Below are 18,256 nucleotides of genomic sequence, written 5' to 3' on the forward strand. Positions count from 1 at the left end.
TGTAAAACCCCTGGCATGTAGCAGGGCACATGGCAGAAGACTTCTGTGATCTCTAGATGGCCTAAAGCCAGACCTTTCTCAAGACAGAGTTTATTTCTCCCAAAGAATAAATAGGAGAGAGGACAAGCTCCTGACCTAATCCCATCTCTTCAGGAGAAATAACTCTTCTCATCTTCAAAAATACCTAATTTCTTATTTAATAACCTTAAAAGTCAAGCTGTCACTCTAATAAAGAGAATGTATCCATTGCACAGGTAGATACAGTGATATTCTTAGAAGTCCAGCTGAAGTCACAAAATAATAAGCTGTCTTCCTCACCTCCCTTGTACCCTGGTCAGAGGGAATCACAGAAGTAACTGAGCCCTCAGAATCCTCTGACCATGCAAGAGCTAAGGAAAAGGCCCCTGAGGGCCTCAGTGCTTCAAATGTCCATAATGAATCATAAAGGGGCTGACCAACTTGAGTGGTGGAACCGGTTCCTCAATTCCAACCCAATCAGGAGGCTAGGTAGGAGGAATAGTATAAAGGTGCACTGGTGTATGCTCACCTCATACACCACTAGAAGCTCCTGCCTCTGCCTCTGCCTCTATTGTGAGTTTGGTAAGTATCTGCAGGCAGGACCAGGGTTGGGACCGGAAGCTTCTGACAGGCCAGATTGTGCCCTGGGGTGACCAATTTAGGTGGGTGTGGATTTTGCTTTTGGACTGGATTAAGTTGGATTACCTTTCCTTCTAGGGATACATGGAAAGCCAGGAAGACAGCAGTGTTCTCATGTATCATCTTTGCTTGGGGTCATATTTTTGGATTTGTGTGTGCATGAAAGAATTTAGGCAGAGGGGGAGGGGTGCAGAACTAAATTCTCTTAGAACTCTTTGCATTGGTTAACCAACATTTTATTTTTTTAATGGAAGAAATTGACTCTAAAAAATGCTTATAATTTTTGACTGTGCTATGTAAAGGGGGATTATCGAATGGGGAGTGTTTTTATGTGGATAAGCTTAAGCAGAACAGGGACAAGAGTATACAATTTTGAAGTATAAGGCTTATTTCATTAAGTTTCAACTCTCAGCAGCCTGCTAGCTCCCCTTGTTTTCTCCCCCAAGCTCTTGGGATATAGCTGAAGTTCAGAAAGTGAGGAAAAAAAGGAGCTCTAGTGTTGATAGGCCAACCAGCTAATTTTACAGAGAAGAAATCTGAGATTTAGAAAGGCTAAATGACAGACTTAGTCCAGAATACGTCAGGTGACTCCTGTCTAAACTTGATGCCATGACCTCTCGTTCCCTTCTAGCACAGGTTATTGGTTTTCTAGGACTCAAGGCATTTGGTCTTACTACTTGCTATGACATAATCTTAGAATTTATCCCTCCTTCATGACTGGAGATCAGGAATAAAGACACAGGCAAATAGTAGGTAAGAGTGGTAAATTAAATAGTATCAGATCACCCTTGCAAAGCAGCCATGGGAAGAGATCTCTTTGTTGGCTCTTGCCTGAGAACAAAAGGACTGCCAAGAGGGCCTTTTTCTATCTCTTCCCATTTCTACGCTTTACTCTCTGCTGCCTCTGCTGAAAAACCAGACACTGCTGTAGATTTTAAGGGGTTCACTTACTTCATTTGTATTCAGCCTCTGACCATCCTACTATTCATACTGACCCACAACAGGTACTAAGATGTCCCAGCAACACACACTGCCAGTGACTGTACCTGTTGCTATCAATCAACAGTTCCTCAAGGCTGTTTCTCCTCCAGCCAGTATCCAGCAGGAGCAAATAAAGCAAGCAGCTTCACTGCCTGACCCATGCCAGAAGGTGTCACCTGAGCTCTCAGTGGAAAAGTCCCCCAAGCATGAGGACAAACACACAACCCTTGCCAAAGGGCTGTCTGAACAAGAATGTGAGCATAAACAACAGGAACCAGAGCTACACCTGGTACCCCTGCAGTCACAAAAGTCCCAGGAACCAAGGCTGCTCCTGGAAGACAAGCAGGAGCCAGAGGAGTTGCATTTGAGAAAGCAGCCTGAGCAGAATCCCCAGGAGCCAGAGTTGTGTCTGGGACAGAAAAAGGAACAGGAGCCACAGGAGCCAGAACTGCATCTGGGACAGCAGCCACAGAAACCACAGGAGCCAGAGCTAAATCTGGGACAAAAAAGAGAACAGGAGCCACAGGAGCCAGAGCTAAATCTGGGACAAAAAAGGGAACAGAAGCCACAGGAGCCAGAGCTGCATCTGGGAAAAAAACAGGAACAGGAGCCACAGGAGCCAGAGCTGCATCTGGGAAAAAAGCAGAAAGAGGAGCCACAGGAGCCAGAGCTAAATCTGGGACAAAAAGGGGAACAGGAGCCACAGGGGCCAGAGCTGTATCTGGGAAAAAAACAGGAACAGGATCCAGAGCTGCATCTGGGACAGCAGCAGAAGCCACGGGAACCAGAGAATCAGGAACTTCACTTGGCACAGCAGCAGCAGCCTCAGAAACAAGAACTGCATCTGAAACAACAGCAGAAGCCACAGAAACCACCAGAGCCCGAGCTGCAGTTGGGACAGCATCAGGAACCACAGGAGCCAGAGGAGAACCTGGAGCAGCAGGAGAATCCACAGGAACCAGAGCTGCACCTAGGACAATTCGAGAAGCCACAGGAACCAGAGTTGCAGCAGGGACAAGAGGAAGAGCTACAAGAACCAGAGCTGTACCCGAGACGACGAGAGAAGCCCCAGCCCCAGGACAATGAAGTGTGCTTGAGACAGCAGTACCACCACCATCATCAGAAATCAGAGCCAAAGCAGGAACCACAGCAGGAGCAACCGGGAGATCACGAAGGGTATCTGGAAACAGAAAAGCTGGAGCAGCAGGTCAAGCAAGAGAAAGTACAAAGGGAAGAGCAACTAAAGAAACAGGTGGAACAAGAGAAGAGTCTTTTGGACCAGCAAATGGACCAAGAACGAGTAAAGAGAGATGAGCAACTGAAGCACCAGGAGCAGCAGGAGAAATACCTGGAGCAACCTTTTCCTGCCTCAACTCTTGGGCAGGTCCAAGAGACTGAGTCAGTGAAGGAGCAAAGTCTTTGTCCCCACCCAGAAACATAGTAGAAGCAGGTGATGCAGTGACCACCCAAAATTAAGAAACCAACCCTAGTATCCCTCAGACCATCCCACACAAGGAAAGAGAGTTGCTGACACAACTTTCCCCTGGATGTTCCCTTCACCTGTGAATCTACCTGACCTTGGCCCTCTGCATGTCTCTTTGATGGTGTTAGGAAAGAGGATGTTATGATCCAGCACTCACCCCAAAGGAGCCCAATCCCAACCCTAGGTGATCAGAGACTATGTCTGAGACTATTGTTACCATAGTAACTCTGACTTCATCATAGTATTGTGGCTAAATCTGTGTAAGTGTACATAATACATAATAAATCCTGGAAATCCTGAGATTCTGTACTTTTGCTTTTTTCCCTCTGTCTCTCAGGGTAATGGCTATAGCTGACTTTCTTGGTTAATTCCTCAAGGAGGACAAATATCTTGACTTTTATTTTTACTCCCCAAATTAGTCAACATATGCAACAGCTTCTGAAAAAGAGACAAATTCTAAACAAAAACAAAAGCAAACTCACATATACACCTGAAAGTAATGCTTGCCAGCCATGAAGAGAGGAAAGGTTATTCTGGAGGGTGATATATCTGTCTCAGTCTGACACTGTTTGGTATAATCTATATAGAACCCAATCCCAGCCCATAGCAGAACTCAGCCACACACTTCCCAGTATAATTCAACTCTTTACATGGGGGAGGGAACTGGGTGTATACAAGGGGGCTTTCAAGTTGCTGCCACACCCTTTTTCCAGGGACTTTTGTCTACTTTTTCCCACGAGTTTCAAGAGTCTAATGGATCGCCTACTCAGTTAAAGAATATTTTACAAAAACTGCAGAAACAGAACTGGGAAAAGCAAGAAGTAACGCTCCAGGACTGGTCTATGATAGAAAAATGACATCATTAAGGGAAGTAGATATTGGGTGAACAGAGACTCTGTAGGCCAAAAACAGGCTTCCTATTTCTGAGCAGGCTGCAGAAATAGAGATCTATAGATTGGGAGTCATTGTAACTGTTTCCCTCCTCCTGTATGCTGGCTCTTTCATATTTTTATATCTTCCATTTCCACCAGTCATATCCAGATTTGGAGCTCTCTTCCTCCTGGAACAAGTCCTGTCTTGAACTCTTCAAATTGCTTGCCTTTAAATCATAAGCAATCTAGCCAAATCATCTTGGGTAGGTTTTCTTAGTTTACTCAAAGCTATTCTACCACAGGCAGGAAGATATATCACATACATACCTAATAAAGTGTCCATAGATGCTCAAATTTAATAGATTTGAATGGTGTTTAGAGTTCCTTGCTGTCCACCCAACCCCACACAACACTCACCACATTTTTATCTTCTGAGTAAGGATACTAGGATCAATTCCATGCTTCCCTTATCAATACCTCCTAAGCTCAGCCTGAGGTTATTTCCCCCTGAACTATTGCAATAGGCTTCAAGCTGGTCTCTCTTGCTTACCATCTCCACACACCCTGTGGTCCACCCATCACAAAGTATTCTTAAAATTCCTATTGAGTAACAGCACTCCTTGTATTAGCCTTTGTCATTTTGTTCTCATTACTTAATCCTGAGAAAGTAGGCTAAAAATCCTACCAGTAAGACTGAGTACTGGGTTAGGAAAATAGAGGTCAGAAGAAGAAATAATCAGAAACACCCAGAATATCTACAAACTTTCTTTGAAGACTTAAGTAGCTGTTATTGTTTTAATGGACTAATTTTTAGAATAGTTTTGTGTTTCTAGAAAAATTGAGAAGCTAATACAGAGAATTCCTGTGCACTACATGCCCGGTTCCCCCATTGCTATCATCAAACATTAGCGTGGTAGTTTTGTTATAATTAACAAAACAATACTGGCAGATTATTAACTAAATTTTGAAATTTGTTCAGAAATCTTTCCTTTTTACCTAATGTTCTTAAGCTATTTCAGTCTCACCTGGGATGTCACATTGTGTTTAGTTGTTATTTATCTTAAGGCTTTAAGACTGTAACAGTTTTTCAGAGTTTTGTTGTTTTTGATGACCTGGGCATTTTTGAGGGGTACTAGTTTGAAATTTTGCAGAATATCCCTCAACTTATTTTTTCTGACTTTTTTTCTTATAATCAGGCTAGGATATTGATTTTTAGAAAGAAGATTGCATGGGTAAAATACCATTTTAATCATGTTTTATAAAATATATCATAAATTACCACAGTTGATTGTAACCTTGGCCATTGGGCTGAGATAGTGTGTGTCAGGATTATCCATGGTACGGTTTCTTTCCTTAATAACCTATTCCTTTCTATGCTGTATCAGAATTGAAGTCATTGCCCAAAGGTCACCAAAAAAAAAAAAAAAAAAAAAAAAGAGAGGAGCAGAGCCCTCCATCACTGACACTGAAGTATCAACATAAATTTGGAACTTCTCCCATTTTTATTATTATCATAACATTTTTTGCAGTACTTGTAATGTAGCTCAGGACTTTCATTTTCAGCTATATACATCCCCAATCCCTTTCAATTTTTTTTTTAAATTTGGAGGTAGAATCTTGCTAAGTTGCCTTTAAATCCTAAATTTAGAGAAAAAATGTCCAATTTGTCTCCATTAATTATAATCTTGACTGTAGGGTTATTGTAGATCTTCTTAATCCATGTGATAAAATTCTCCATTCCCAGTTTGCTGAACATTTTTGCTATCAATAGGTGTTGGATTTTGTCAAGAATTTGGCTGTATCGTTTGATGATAAGATCATACAAGTTTTCCTCTTAGCACTTGATACAATGAATTACTTTTTTGGATGCTGAAATAGCTTTGTACCTGGAATAAATCTTATTTGATCTCAATGTAAAATTCTTTTTATACATTGTCAAATTTGATTTGCTAATATTTTGTTGAGAATTTTCACATCTACATTCATGAGAAATAGCTTTCTTTAGAGTTAAGCTTGCCTCATGAAATGAGTTAAAAAGTTTCTTCTGCTTCTATTTTTGCAGAGGTAGCAGAAAATCAGAATCATTTCTAATTATTCTTGTAACTTATAGTTGGGTTTTAGCTTTTATTCATGGTCACAGTTGCTAGTATTTAACTGATGTGTCTAGACCACTGTAACTTATGGCACAATTGTTATTTATTTTTCTTTTAAGAAAAAAAGATGCTAATGTATGATTTGTTTTTTTCTAAACTAAAACCATGGCATTCAAGTTTAATTGCAGTGTGGACAATAAGTTGACAGCTTGTCCCTAAAAGGCTTACCATTACTGATCTAGGCCTTGCACATTTAAAATTGTTATTTTATATAATTGGATTATTAGCTACCATTCTGGATTTCTATTTATTGTACTATTTTCTGCCTTTTCAGGTTTTAATGGAGATTTTATTTTTTTGCCTGCATGTCAATTATATATGCTTCAAAAATCAGTGGTTTCCTTGGAATTTAAAATATACACTTATAACTAATGTAAAACACTTTTGAATAATAATATATTGAGTGGTAATAATTATACTGCTTCACATGTAGTACAGGTAGGTTTTAACAGCATTTTCAATCATTCTTTGTGACACTCAGAACATATACTCATATGCTATTTTCATCCAGTAAATTATTATTGTGATTACTTTAAACTGTTGTTTCTTAGATCAGTTAAGAATCAGGAAAGTAAACATTTTGTTTTATCTCTAGTTAGTCCTTTTATGATGCTGTTTCTTCTTGTAGGTCCAAGTTTTCTGACCTATATCATTTTCTTTTAATTTTTTTTTAGTATTTCTTTTTCTTTCAGAATATTTTCAATAATATTTCCATAGACATGCCAGCAATGAATACCCAGAATGTTGTTTGTTTGAGAAAAGTACTCATTTTATTTTTGATTCCTAAGAATGCTATCATGTGATATAAATTTCTAATGTTTTAACTTTTAATATTTTAAATATTTTATGTGCAATATTCTTGCTTGCCTCATTTATGATTAAAAGTCTGATGTACTTCTATTCTTACTCGTGTGTAAGTGAGTATTTCTTAAAAAAATATCTGAGATAACTTTAAGGATACTCTCTTTATATTTAGATTTGCAGATTGCTTAGGATAATCCTAGTGTAGACATCTTGATATTTATCCTGTGTGGTCTCTGAGCATCTTGAATGTGTTGCTTAATATCGGTTGTTTGTAAAACTCCTATATGTTAGCATTTCAAATATTTTATAGGCTTCAAATTATTCAAGTGTCTCCATTTTTATTCTGTTGTATCTGATATACCTCAAAATTCCTTAGAGTTCACATCAATATAATTGATAAACATATTGCTAGAGCAATGAAAGAAAAAAGAGAAAATATTGAAAAATAAATATCATTAGTGTGAAAAACAATATTACTATGTGTTACTTAGATATTAAAGTGATAACAAAGAAATATACTTCAGCTGGTAGAGCTAAAGTATCTTATCAGGACACCCTGACTACTTAACAATTTATGCTCATGATGTTCTAATACATGTGTCATTAATATAGCAGATTGGTATAATATTTTCTGGGATGTTTATACAACCAAGTCCTTCCACTGTTTTTTGTATAAGAGTGCAAAAGTGTATAGTTTCAAGGTATGGTCATGACTGTGCATTGTTTCCTATCCCAGATGAATGTCCTATTTTACAGTCTCCTGCCTGGTAGATTGAATGGAAAACACATTTCAAATCTATAGTGTAGTATTATATACCAGTGACTATATTGATATATTCTATTAAGGACTTTATATATTATATAGAAGCTGTAGAATACTGATAAGTTTGTAGGAATCTACAAACTTTGGTTCCCCAGAGAAAAAGAACTACTGTAATGTGTGTGATGCTAGATTGTAGGGACTTCCTCTAAGGAAATGGTTCATGCTCACTGAGTTCTGGAGATTGGCAAGTCCAAAAGTGCACTGTGCAGCAGCAGGCCTAAGATCCTGGCAGAGCTCCTCCATGTCACTGATGAAATCTGAAGGCAGTCTCTTGGATACTTTCCTTTTGTTCAGGGACACTGGTCTTTTTATTCTACTCAGGCCTTCAGTTGATTGTGTGAAACCCATTCACATAATGGAGAGTAACCTGCTCCACAGTTTCACCAATTTAAATGTTAATCTTATCTAAAACCACCCTTCAAGTTGGCACATAACCTTCATTATCTTTCATCATAATTGACACATAACCTTCATTACCATTCACCATAATCTGTTTCTTTTTTTTCCAGGAGCCATATTTGTGAATGAAACAGGAATGTATATTAGGCATTATTATAATAGTAACTCTAATCTTAGCCATTCTGTTGTATGTACTGGATTTTTTTTATGACCATCTGGGCTTGTGGAGGAGGTCTATTTAAGGATTTCAACCTGATTTTCTATTTTATACTCCATGGATCAAGAAACAAACAGGATAATTACTAGGTACTAAGTGTGTCATCCCATAAATTTACATTTGGCAACTAGAAAAAGAATCACAAGTGGATGTGCCTATGGCCCATAATGGAAAGACATGACACAGAATTATTTATCACCGTTCTTCACATGTCCTAACCAGAAAGCGTGCGATTCCTTGATACCAGTGTTAGCTCAGATTAAGTATTTAGTGGTCCTCAAAAGATTTGGAGGGTAACATAGAGGTCTTAGAGGAAGATGGAAGCAGACATTCTACAGCCAGTGTGGAGTGGGGGAGAAATGTAGAGCAAGCACTTGTCTATGAAGGACGTTATTGAGCTTCTTTAGGCCCATTTCGTGTAGAACATAAACCATTAGAAAACATTAAAAACACAGTTTAGGCCCATTTCGTGTAGAACATAAACCATTAGAAAACATTAAAAATACAGCCAAGACAAGAAGGGTCATTTGGTTACAACCATCTATGTGAAGTAAGTATTTTGAAAGTATCAAAAGTACATAAGTATTCAAACAAGTAAAAAGGGAGAGATTTAATGAAGATAAATTCTGAGAAACCAAGCCTGAAGAGATTCTGGATGACGGTCCACCAAAATATATAAAAATCTGTGGTGAAGAAAGAAGATAAAACCAATTTCCCCAAAAGGACATGTGGTAGATTAACTAGTGGTCAATTTGTGACACCCAGATTAACAGAATCAGTGTGGTTCTGGGTATAGAAGGCCCACCAGAGATTGCTGCCAACAATGTAAAGGGAAAACTGGAGAAGTACATGGTCTGGAGTTGGTCCTCCTGAAGAAGCCTGTTATGCAGGCTTTCCTGATATGAACACAGCTGTTCTCATTGTTGGAGGAGCTCAGGTCCTCACTGTCACTGAGGATGGCTGCTGCTCTTTTAGGCAGAGCTTGGTTCTTACTTTGTGTGTTGCTTCCTGCCTCCAATGCAGATTCTTGATCCTGCTTGCACAGATTCTTCATCTAGCTGGCATAGACTTTCTAGCTTCCATCACTGACTGTTGGATCTTCTCAGTGCAGATCCTTGATGCATTGGTGTGGGCGCTAGGCCTCCAGTTGGACCATGAGCTCTAGGTCTTTACCTGGACTCGTGCAGGACAAGGCTTTAGGATGCAGGCCCTCAGCAAGATTCTTTGGGTCTCTAGTGTATGAACATATCTCCTTAACTCTTCTACATTTGCCTCTATGAGTATAAAATAATCCTATAAATTATGTGTCCTATATTAAATCTTTTCCTTTTAAATCCTGACTAAAATAGGAGACATTGTTCATTGCTGGCATGTGGGAACAGTACAGGACAGGGATGTTGTTGATACAATATTTACATGGGTTCAAAGATGAACGAATATGTCAAGACTTTAAGTTTTAAAGTTGGGGTAGGAAAGTTGTAAGAGGATGGGATAAAGCACCCTGTAACTTCATGTTGTAAATTTAAATGTTCAATAAAAATATACCCATTTCAAAACAACAATAACAACAACAAAAAAAATTGTGGGTACTTCCCTATTTTCAAGGACAGTTAATTGGGTAGGGGGCAAGAATTTAGCTCAGCAGCACAACCACCTGCCTGGCAAGTGAAAGGTTCTAAGTTCAATTCCTGGTACAATAATAATAATAATAATTGGTGAGTTACTATAGTATTCACAATGTGGAGCTATAGCATCCTTCTTCAAGAGGTTTTGTAGCACTTACATCTTTTTTAGTCAAAGGGCTCTGGTTTTCAGAACTTTCTCAGGACTGGATTTGGAGAAAGAAATTATAACTTAAGGTAACTGGCATCCACTACATACATGAAAGCAAATCATATCTGTTTACCTTGTATCTAAGAGTTCTGTTTTGTGTTACCTATTATTCTGTATTGTTGTGAGATAGGACATCCTGGTGACCATTTTGACAATGCAACCTTCTTGTCTATCCTGGTAGTCATATATACCTTGCTTCTGACGGTTAACCAACACCATTTGTACTCTGCTATCTTCAAATCCCATCATCCCCATCAATACTAAGGAGTCACATATGCCTCTCAGTCTTTTAAATCATTTTCTCCATATTCTGACAAGGTGGTTCTGGCATTGCCACATTATTTGGTGTACATGATAACTTTTTACATTCCAAAAGGTACTCTAGAAACATATTAGAACTTTCTGAAGGGAACTGAGTCACATATTGCTTTTTCTATACCCAAATCAGCAAATATTCTCTTATTCATTATCCCACATTCCCTGATCTAATGCTGTCAAGATCCTCTTCCAGGTAAGCTCTCCCAACCCATGCTAGGATATACTATCTAGATACAACAGATATTTCAATGAATAAACTTCTTCTCTGTTAGCAGGACCAGTATCAGTATGTCAACTGTGATAGGACTTGAGCCATTGGCCAGGTCTATGGTATAAAATAAACTCTAGTAAAATAAAACAAATATTGTTTTATAAGTCTCTGCTGAACTTGAGACTTCTTCACCAAGACAATAAGGGATGTATATATTCTATCCAAGGACAATACCTACTGCTAAATGCTGAATTTGGGAAATTCTAGAGCTCAGGATTATGAAGTACTACTGCGAGTGTGTTCTCATCCCAAATCTCAAGGACCAACTCCTCCCCTGGGATGAACCTGCCTTTAGCGTTAAACAATATAGTTGCTATGAATTCAGCTGCCTGCAAAGGTTACTGTTAGTAGACCTGGCTTGTAGTTCAATATCATCTTTGTGCTTCAAGAAAGGAAGATCTATTTAAAAACAACTATGGAGGCCTTCTGAATTTTACATCGTCACTCAAGGAAATGAATGGATGACCTAAGTTTGTTTTATGTCTCTTCAAAATATCAAAAGCATCCAGCAGCATCAATCAGTTTTACTGTTTTCCCTAGTTCTTCCAAATGTCAAAGCCAATTCATTACACCCACTGTACCTTGCCTCCACATCACTATAAGAGACGATAATTACAACACTGCATGACAAGCACTATCAATGCTCTGTCTACCATCAATGAAGTGTTTTTTTTTCTTCTGGTCAGTGAGCAAACCAACTACTGAATTCTATGACTACACTTAGCTTCACAAAATCACAGTTGGTAGCCAGTATCATTGCTTGTGTTCCTTGGAAGCATTCTCTAAGATGAAAGTTTATTTACAAAGTAATTTATTAAGGCAGTACTTTCAGGGGAAACTACTAAGGCAATGAGAGAAGCAAGGCAGGGAAGGAGAAGAAACTGCAGGTGTGTGGTTTCAAGCAAAGATCCATATAAAAACAATAGCTTTACATAAATGTTATGTAAAGGGGACTTGAACAGAAAATAAGCTTCAGAGCTGTACTGGCATGAGGGAAGAGAACCAGTCTTTCCTGCATCCACACCTAAAAGTTATTGGCTTAAAGCAACCACAGGGAGACATAAAATCCCAGGTATTTCACATTTTTTGCATGTAGGGAAATATTAGATTTCATGTCCTGAGGACATTCCAAAGAAGAAGCATCATAAATATTAATAAACAGAGCAAAACCGTGCCCTAACCTAGGTGTTGTTGAATAATGCCTCATGTCAAGAATGTAGTCAGTCAAATACAGTCTTTGAAAACTCTATGTGACAACTAACATGGTTTCTTCAACAAGGGTAAGAAAAATATTAAAATATGTAAATGTAAAGTCACATATATATTAACTGACATCAATGTATTTCATTTATTTATCTCAACTCAAATAAATTAGTAAAAAATTGATGGAGTTATGAGGTAATTTTAAATGTAAATGTGGAACACCTATTTCATAATATAAAGATGTTTTGTGGAGTTGGAGTAAAACAGTGACTGAGTAATATCCTTTAGCAATTGTCTCCTCAATGACATAACAAGTCACACAGCTGAACAGCTACTCACACACCAAACTAACTTCACAAGAGCTGAGGAAACCAAGTAAGAGATCATAAAACCTAGTGTTAGTACAAGAGTAAGTAAAGATGCACAGAAAGAAAGAACTGTCATGTCACTCAATTCACAATTCTAAGCAGGTCAACATGGAGGGACACACCTATTGCTGGGGTAAGTAAAAGTAATTAATTGTCGGCTTTACACTTGAAATCTAATTGGAGAAACCCAGCTGGGCAGATTTCTCACAATCCCTGCCACAGATCTGGTTGGTATCTGTTGACTGAATCACTGGAACTGGTGGCCAAGGGATTGCTACCATCACTCCTCTCTCAACACTAGAGATGTAAGAAGAGATGGAAACTCCATATGCTGAGGGAAAGTTTATGAAAGCCCTGTAGGACATCACCTGGAGCTTTATTCTAGGACCACCACACTGAGACTTAGCATCAGACAGAAAACAAAACTCACAGATTCTGCTCCCAGATCAGGCATCAGGTAGAGATGTATAGTTTAATGTGACAGACTCCAGTTTTGGCCTCCATCATTGTCAGCCTTCAATGAGCCTAGGGTACACTATCCTCTAGCTGCATTGATTCTATGACTGTGAGACTCAGGTACAACTCACTTATCTCCAGTCTTGCAAAGTAGGGGCTATCTCTATCACCCATCTGGTAGTCTGGGCCACTACAGCTATCCCAAGCTAGTCTCTCCAGGGGAAGCTTCTGTATCCACTTTTATGCAGGTGGCTATCTGCATCTGGTGAGAGGAACTCACATTTCAGCCTGCAAACCACCAGCTGCTCTCCTGAGTCTGTGTAGGTCCTTGAAGTTTGAGACTCGGCTATGCCCCAGCTTAGGTTTAAGCTTGGCAGCTAAGGGACTAACTTCACCAACAGCAGCATAAATGGACTATGATTCCATCTGCTGAGAGCAGGACAGGATAATAAGCAAAGGATTTTGCTTCAGAATTCAGTGCCACACTGGTGAAAATGAACAATGGGCAGATTCTAATGACCATCGTCCCTAGGCCTACCTGATGACAGAGCTTCTGGAACAACCCAGACACCAATCCAGGTGCCAGGCTGCAAGAAACAATCCTAGTCCATTCATCTTCGCCTGTGACTGGTTGTAGCTCTCTTGGGCTATGTGTCTACCTCAACAAAAGGTAACACAGAAGAGTATATGGGTCCTGTTTCTGTCCAAGGCTGCACTGATCTCAGGGAGCCATAGATTCAACTGCAGTGTTGTGGCCACAACTCTGAGGGAAATCTGGATTAAGTACTTCCCCCAGTTCATGTTGAGCTACACCAATTGCAAATTTAGCACAAACTTGGCTTAGATCACCCTTTAAGTAGAACACTGACAAGAGACCAACAGCCTCACAACAAATCTGACTTAGGAGTGCCATCTAGTGTACAAATGTGGAAGGGACAGTAAGTGCAGAGAAAAACATCCTGCTTAGAAAATTTGGAAGGACACAGCGCTATATTACAAGGGGTGGAATAATCTCAACAGAGAAATACATTGACATAAGTCTTTAAGTATCTCCTTCAAACATTTAGAGGCAGACAAACTGATATCCTTTATGCCACATCTTCCATTTTCTCAGCTTACTTTGTGCCTACACTATAGTTGCTGCTAGATTGTTACTCTTGCAACCATACCTTCTTAGTGTACCAAGTATCTCCTGAGTCTCTCATAGAGGTTCTTGACAGTCACAGTGTCAAGCAGTCAGAGCAGATTGCTCAATCACACTGGTGCAAAAGCAAAGTGAAACTGTTAGGGAGGACAAATATGGATGAGTGACACAGAATGACACAGACCACAAACATATTTTTCAGTATTTCAGGAGAACAATGTTGATGCATGTTACACATGGTCCTTAGAAGCTGCCAGATGGGACTTAGTTCCAGCTTCTTGCATTAGTGCTCAGTTTAATAATGCACCATCAGATTGAATTTCTTTAGTTGTTTTTTTTTTTTTCCTAGTCCGCTTGTAATGTACACTAAGTACTTCCAAGCACCTTCTCCTCTCAGACTACGCTCCCTTGGGAAAACAAGCTCGGATTTCTGCAACATTTTCACTTTTGTACTTTATAACTTTTTAATTTAAAATCTAAATTCTCCATATGTTCAGTTTAAAAGTATGCATTTCTTATGTTGTACATACAATATATTTTAGTAAAATCATGTTTTTAAACTGTTAATGATAATTTTAAACATCAAAATGTGGACAGAACAGTAAAATGGATTCCATGTAAGTCTTGTAGCTTGAAAAGTTATTCAAATTGTTTCCTTGATTTCCTTAATCACTTGCTCATGTTACTCAGAGAAAATTTGACTCATTTTGCCTGATTTGTAGATAATTCCTAATTCAGGAATTTTTCAGTAATTAGATTAAATATCACCACATCTAAGTTATCAGAGAACACCTTTAGTTTTCCATTTTAGATACATTACACATTATATGTTTCTAAGTCAGATTAATTGTATTTATCTCTGAAAACTTTTATCATCTTTCTGTGGGGAAAACAATCAAAATCCTTTTGTTCTGGACTTTTGAAATGTACACTACATTATTATTACCTGTATTCACTACCTGTGCAGTAGTAGTATATCATAACTTCTTACTCCTTTCAACTCTAATTTAGTTCCTGTTAATCACCCTCTCCTCATCTTTTGCTTCTGATTATTCTCTACAGCCTTCAATAATCTATGTTCTGCTCTCAACTTCTGGGAGTTCAAATTTTTAGATTCCACATATGAGTGAAATCACATGATCTTTCTGTGCTTTGTTTACCTTATTTTCATGATCTCCAGTTCTATCTATATTGTCACAGTAACAGTTTTTAATACTCTTGATGGCTGAATAGTATTCCATTGTGTATACGTACTATATTTTCTTTATTAGTTGACAGACACTGAAGTTGTTTCATTTCTTGGCTATTGTGAGTAGTACTGCAATAAACAGGGAACTGGAGAAGTCTCTTTGACATACCTATTTCATTTTCTTCTTGATGTATCCAGCAATGGAATTACTGGATCACATAGCAGTTCTAATTTTAGTTTGTTATGAAAACTTCATACTATTTTTAAAAAATGCTATGTTAACTTGCATTCACAGATACAGTACAGAAGAATTTCCTTTTCACTATGTCATAACCATCACTATTTACCCTTTATCATTTTGATCTTAGCATTATTAACAGAAGTGCAAGGAGAATTCATACTGGTTTTTATTTGTATTTTCTTAATGATTAGCTATTTTGAGCATTTTTCATGGATATACTGGCCATTTGTACAAAATCCTTTTAGAAAAATGCATTTGAGTATGACGCATTTTCTGTTAAGGTTATTTGCTTTTAGGAGATTGAGTTCCTTGTATATTCTAGATATGAAGCTCTTCTCAGGTATATAATTTGCAAATATTTCTTTCATTCCATAGGTTGTCTCTTCATTTTGTTGGTGATTTTGTTTTCTGGGAAGAAAACTTTTAGCTTGATGTAATCCCATTTAGTCTATTTTACTTTCATTCCATGGGCTATTGGATCCTGTACAAAATAATCCTTTCCCAATCTCATATCCTCATGTGTTTCTCTATATTTTCTTTGAGTGGTTTCATATGTTCAGATTTTACATGTATGTTGGTAACCCATTGTAAGCTAACTTGTGTACCTGATAAAAGATAGGGGTGTAATTGCATTCTTGTGCCACTGGATATTCAACTTTTCAGCACCATTTACTGAGAAGATTGACCTTTATGTATCAGCAGTAACAGCACACCACAACTTCTTACTCCTACAAACTACAACTAAGTCTCTTCCCATCCTTCCTTTCCTGCTACAGTCTCTGGCCTCTAGTAACCACCATTTTACTCTCAGCTACATGAATTCAGCTTTTTAGATTCCACATGTGAATGAAATGCAGGTGTGTGGATTTTTTTCTCAGCTCTCTGTTCTGTTTCACGATCTACTATTATGCCAAAATGCCCCACCTTGGATTGCTATTTATTTGTAGCATATTTTGAAGTCAAGTAATATTATGTCTCCGGCATTATCGTTTTTATCAAAAATGGCTTTGGTAATTCATGCTGTTTTTCTCTTTCCATACACATATTAGAATATTTTTTTCTAATTTTGTGAGGAATCTTATTGGTATTTTGTCAGATATTGCTTTAAGTCTATTGCTTTGAACCATATGGATATTTTAACAATACTAATTCTTTCAGCTCATAAGCATGAGATGTTTCCAGTTTTATGTCCTCTACCACGTTTATCAACAGTTCAGTAGTTTTAATTGCGTAGAACTATGATTAAACTGATCCCAGGTAATTTTTCTAACCATTTTAAGTTGCATTGCTTTCTTAATTTGTATTCATTTAATTGACATTTAGAAGATAGAAGTACTGCTGATTTTTTGTTTGGCTTTGTATCCTGAAACTTCACTGAATTATTTAACTTATGTGGGGTTTTTTGGCTGGAGTCTTCGGGATTTCTATATATAATATCATGTCACTAGAAAACATTGACAGTTTGAATTCTTTATGTATTTATTTATGTGTTTATTTATTGTCAGTTACCCTAGAATATTCAGTGCTAAGTTGAATAAAAATGGTGAAAATGACATTCATGTCTTATTCCAGATCTTAGATTTTAGCTTTCCTATTTCATAAGATGTTGTTTTGTCTCATATGTCCTTTGTTATGTTGAGGCATGTCTTTTTATATGTAATTTATTTAGAATTTTTTTCAATATCATAAAGATATATTGAATATTGTCAAAAGCTTCTTCTGAAACTATTGAGATTATCACATATTTTTTTACCTTTCTTCTGTGGGTTGCAGTATTGTATCATGATTATTAATGAGCATGTGCTGCACCATCCTAGCATTACTGAGATGATTTTTACTTGATCATGATGAATAACTTAGCGTACTGTTACAGTTAGTATTTTAATATATTGTTGAGATTTTTTGTTTCTTTTGTTCATAAGGGATATTAGCCCATAATTTTCCTTTTTGTTGTGTCCTTTTTTGGTTCAGGATCCAGTCTTCAAAAGGTGTATATATCTATAAATTTGTGAATGTCTTGTAGTTTATAAAATTTGTTGTTCAGGGGATCATCAGCTACCCCTCCTCCTCACCCCATGCCCCAGACCTAGGATGGTCATGGATAGTTGCTGCCCGTCCTCCTTGCCACCAGGACCTGAGAGGGCAGTAGATTATAGCTCATCTTTCCCTCCATCCAAAACACCATAGCAGTCCACTGACAATCAGTAACGTCTTTCACCACCTGCAGAATGTTGGTGGGCTGATAGGAGACTCAGAAACCCCTCATCAGCACAGAGGACCTCAGCAGGCTTGTGACAGTGTGGTGAGTTTCCTCTTCAGATAGAGAACCTCAATATCTAAACAGAAGCAGTAGCAAAGTACTCCCCCCCCCCCCGCTATAGGACCTTGACAATCCTGGCAAGAGTATGAGTGAGTACTTCCTCCATACAGAAAATACCAAGTGGGTTGAGGAGACTGCTGATAAGGCCTCTCCCAACCCAGAGGAAATCAAAAGGGTTTACAAAGCACCCAGTCCCAGCTGAGGGCACACTATAGCTGGGTAGATCTGGTGGCCAGTAACACCCTGAAGCCAGAGTTACAGCTGGAACTAATGGTTGACTTACATTAATATTCCTAGGCTAGTCAGCCTAGAAAGAATATAGGACTCACCAAACAGGCCCTGTAGGAGGAATCCAGTTGACTGGTCCTCCCCTTCACTGTGGGACCCAGAAACTGGACAAGTATCGACAACACAATAGGACCCTAAGACGTGCAGTACAGACAGTGGGATTGAAAGACCAAATATTAGCCTAAAAGATAAAAATGACAAAATGAAAAAGCAAAATGCAATTTCAAATATCCAGT

At 38.2% G+C, this 18,256-nt stretch overlaps 1 protein-coding gene across 1 annotated transcript; it reads left to right on the forward strand.

Moving 5' to 3' along the window:
* Positions 1 to 561: 561 nt before the first annotated feature.
* Positions 562 to 3,421, forward strand: Ivl (involucrin). The gene is made up of 2 exons (XM_023561304.2): positions 562 to 600; positions 1,662 to 3,421. Exon 2 carries the CDS (start codon positions 1,670 to 1,672, stop codon positions 3,077 to 3,079), a length of 1,410 nt encoding a protein of 469 aa, XP_023417072.1. The 5' UTR covers positions 562 to 600; positions 1,662 to 1,669; the 3' UTR covers positions 3,080 to 3,421.
* Positions 3,422 to 18,256: the final 14,835 nt, after the last annotated feature.

This window comes from Cavia porcellus, unplaced genomic scaffold (assembly GCF_034190915.1).
Source record: "Cavia porcellus strain 051 isolate PalLab524CR breed Dunkin Hartley unplaced genomic scaffold, mCavPor4.1 scaffold_1, whole genome shotgun sequence".
Classification (NCBI taxonomy): domain Eukaryota; kingdom Metazoa; phylum Chordata; class Mammalia; order Rodentia; family Caviidae; genus Cavia; species Cavia porcellus.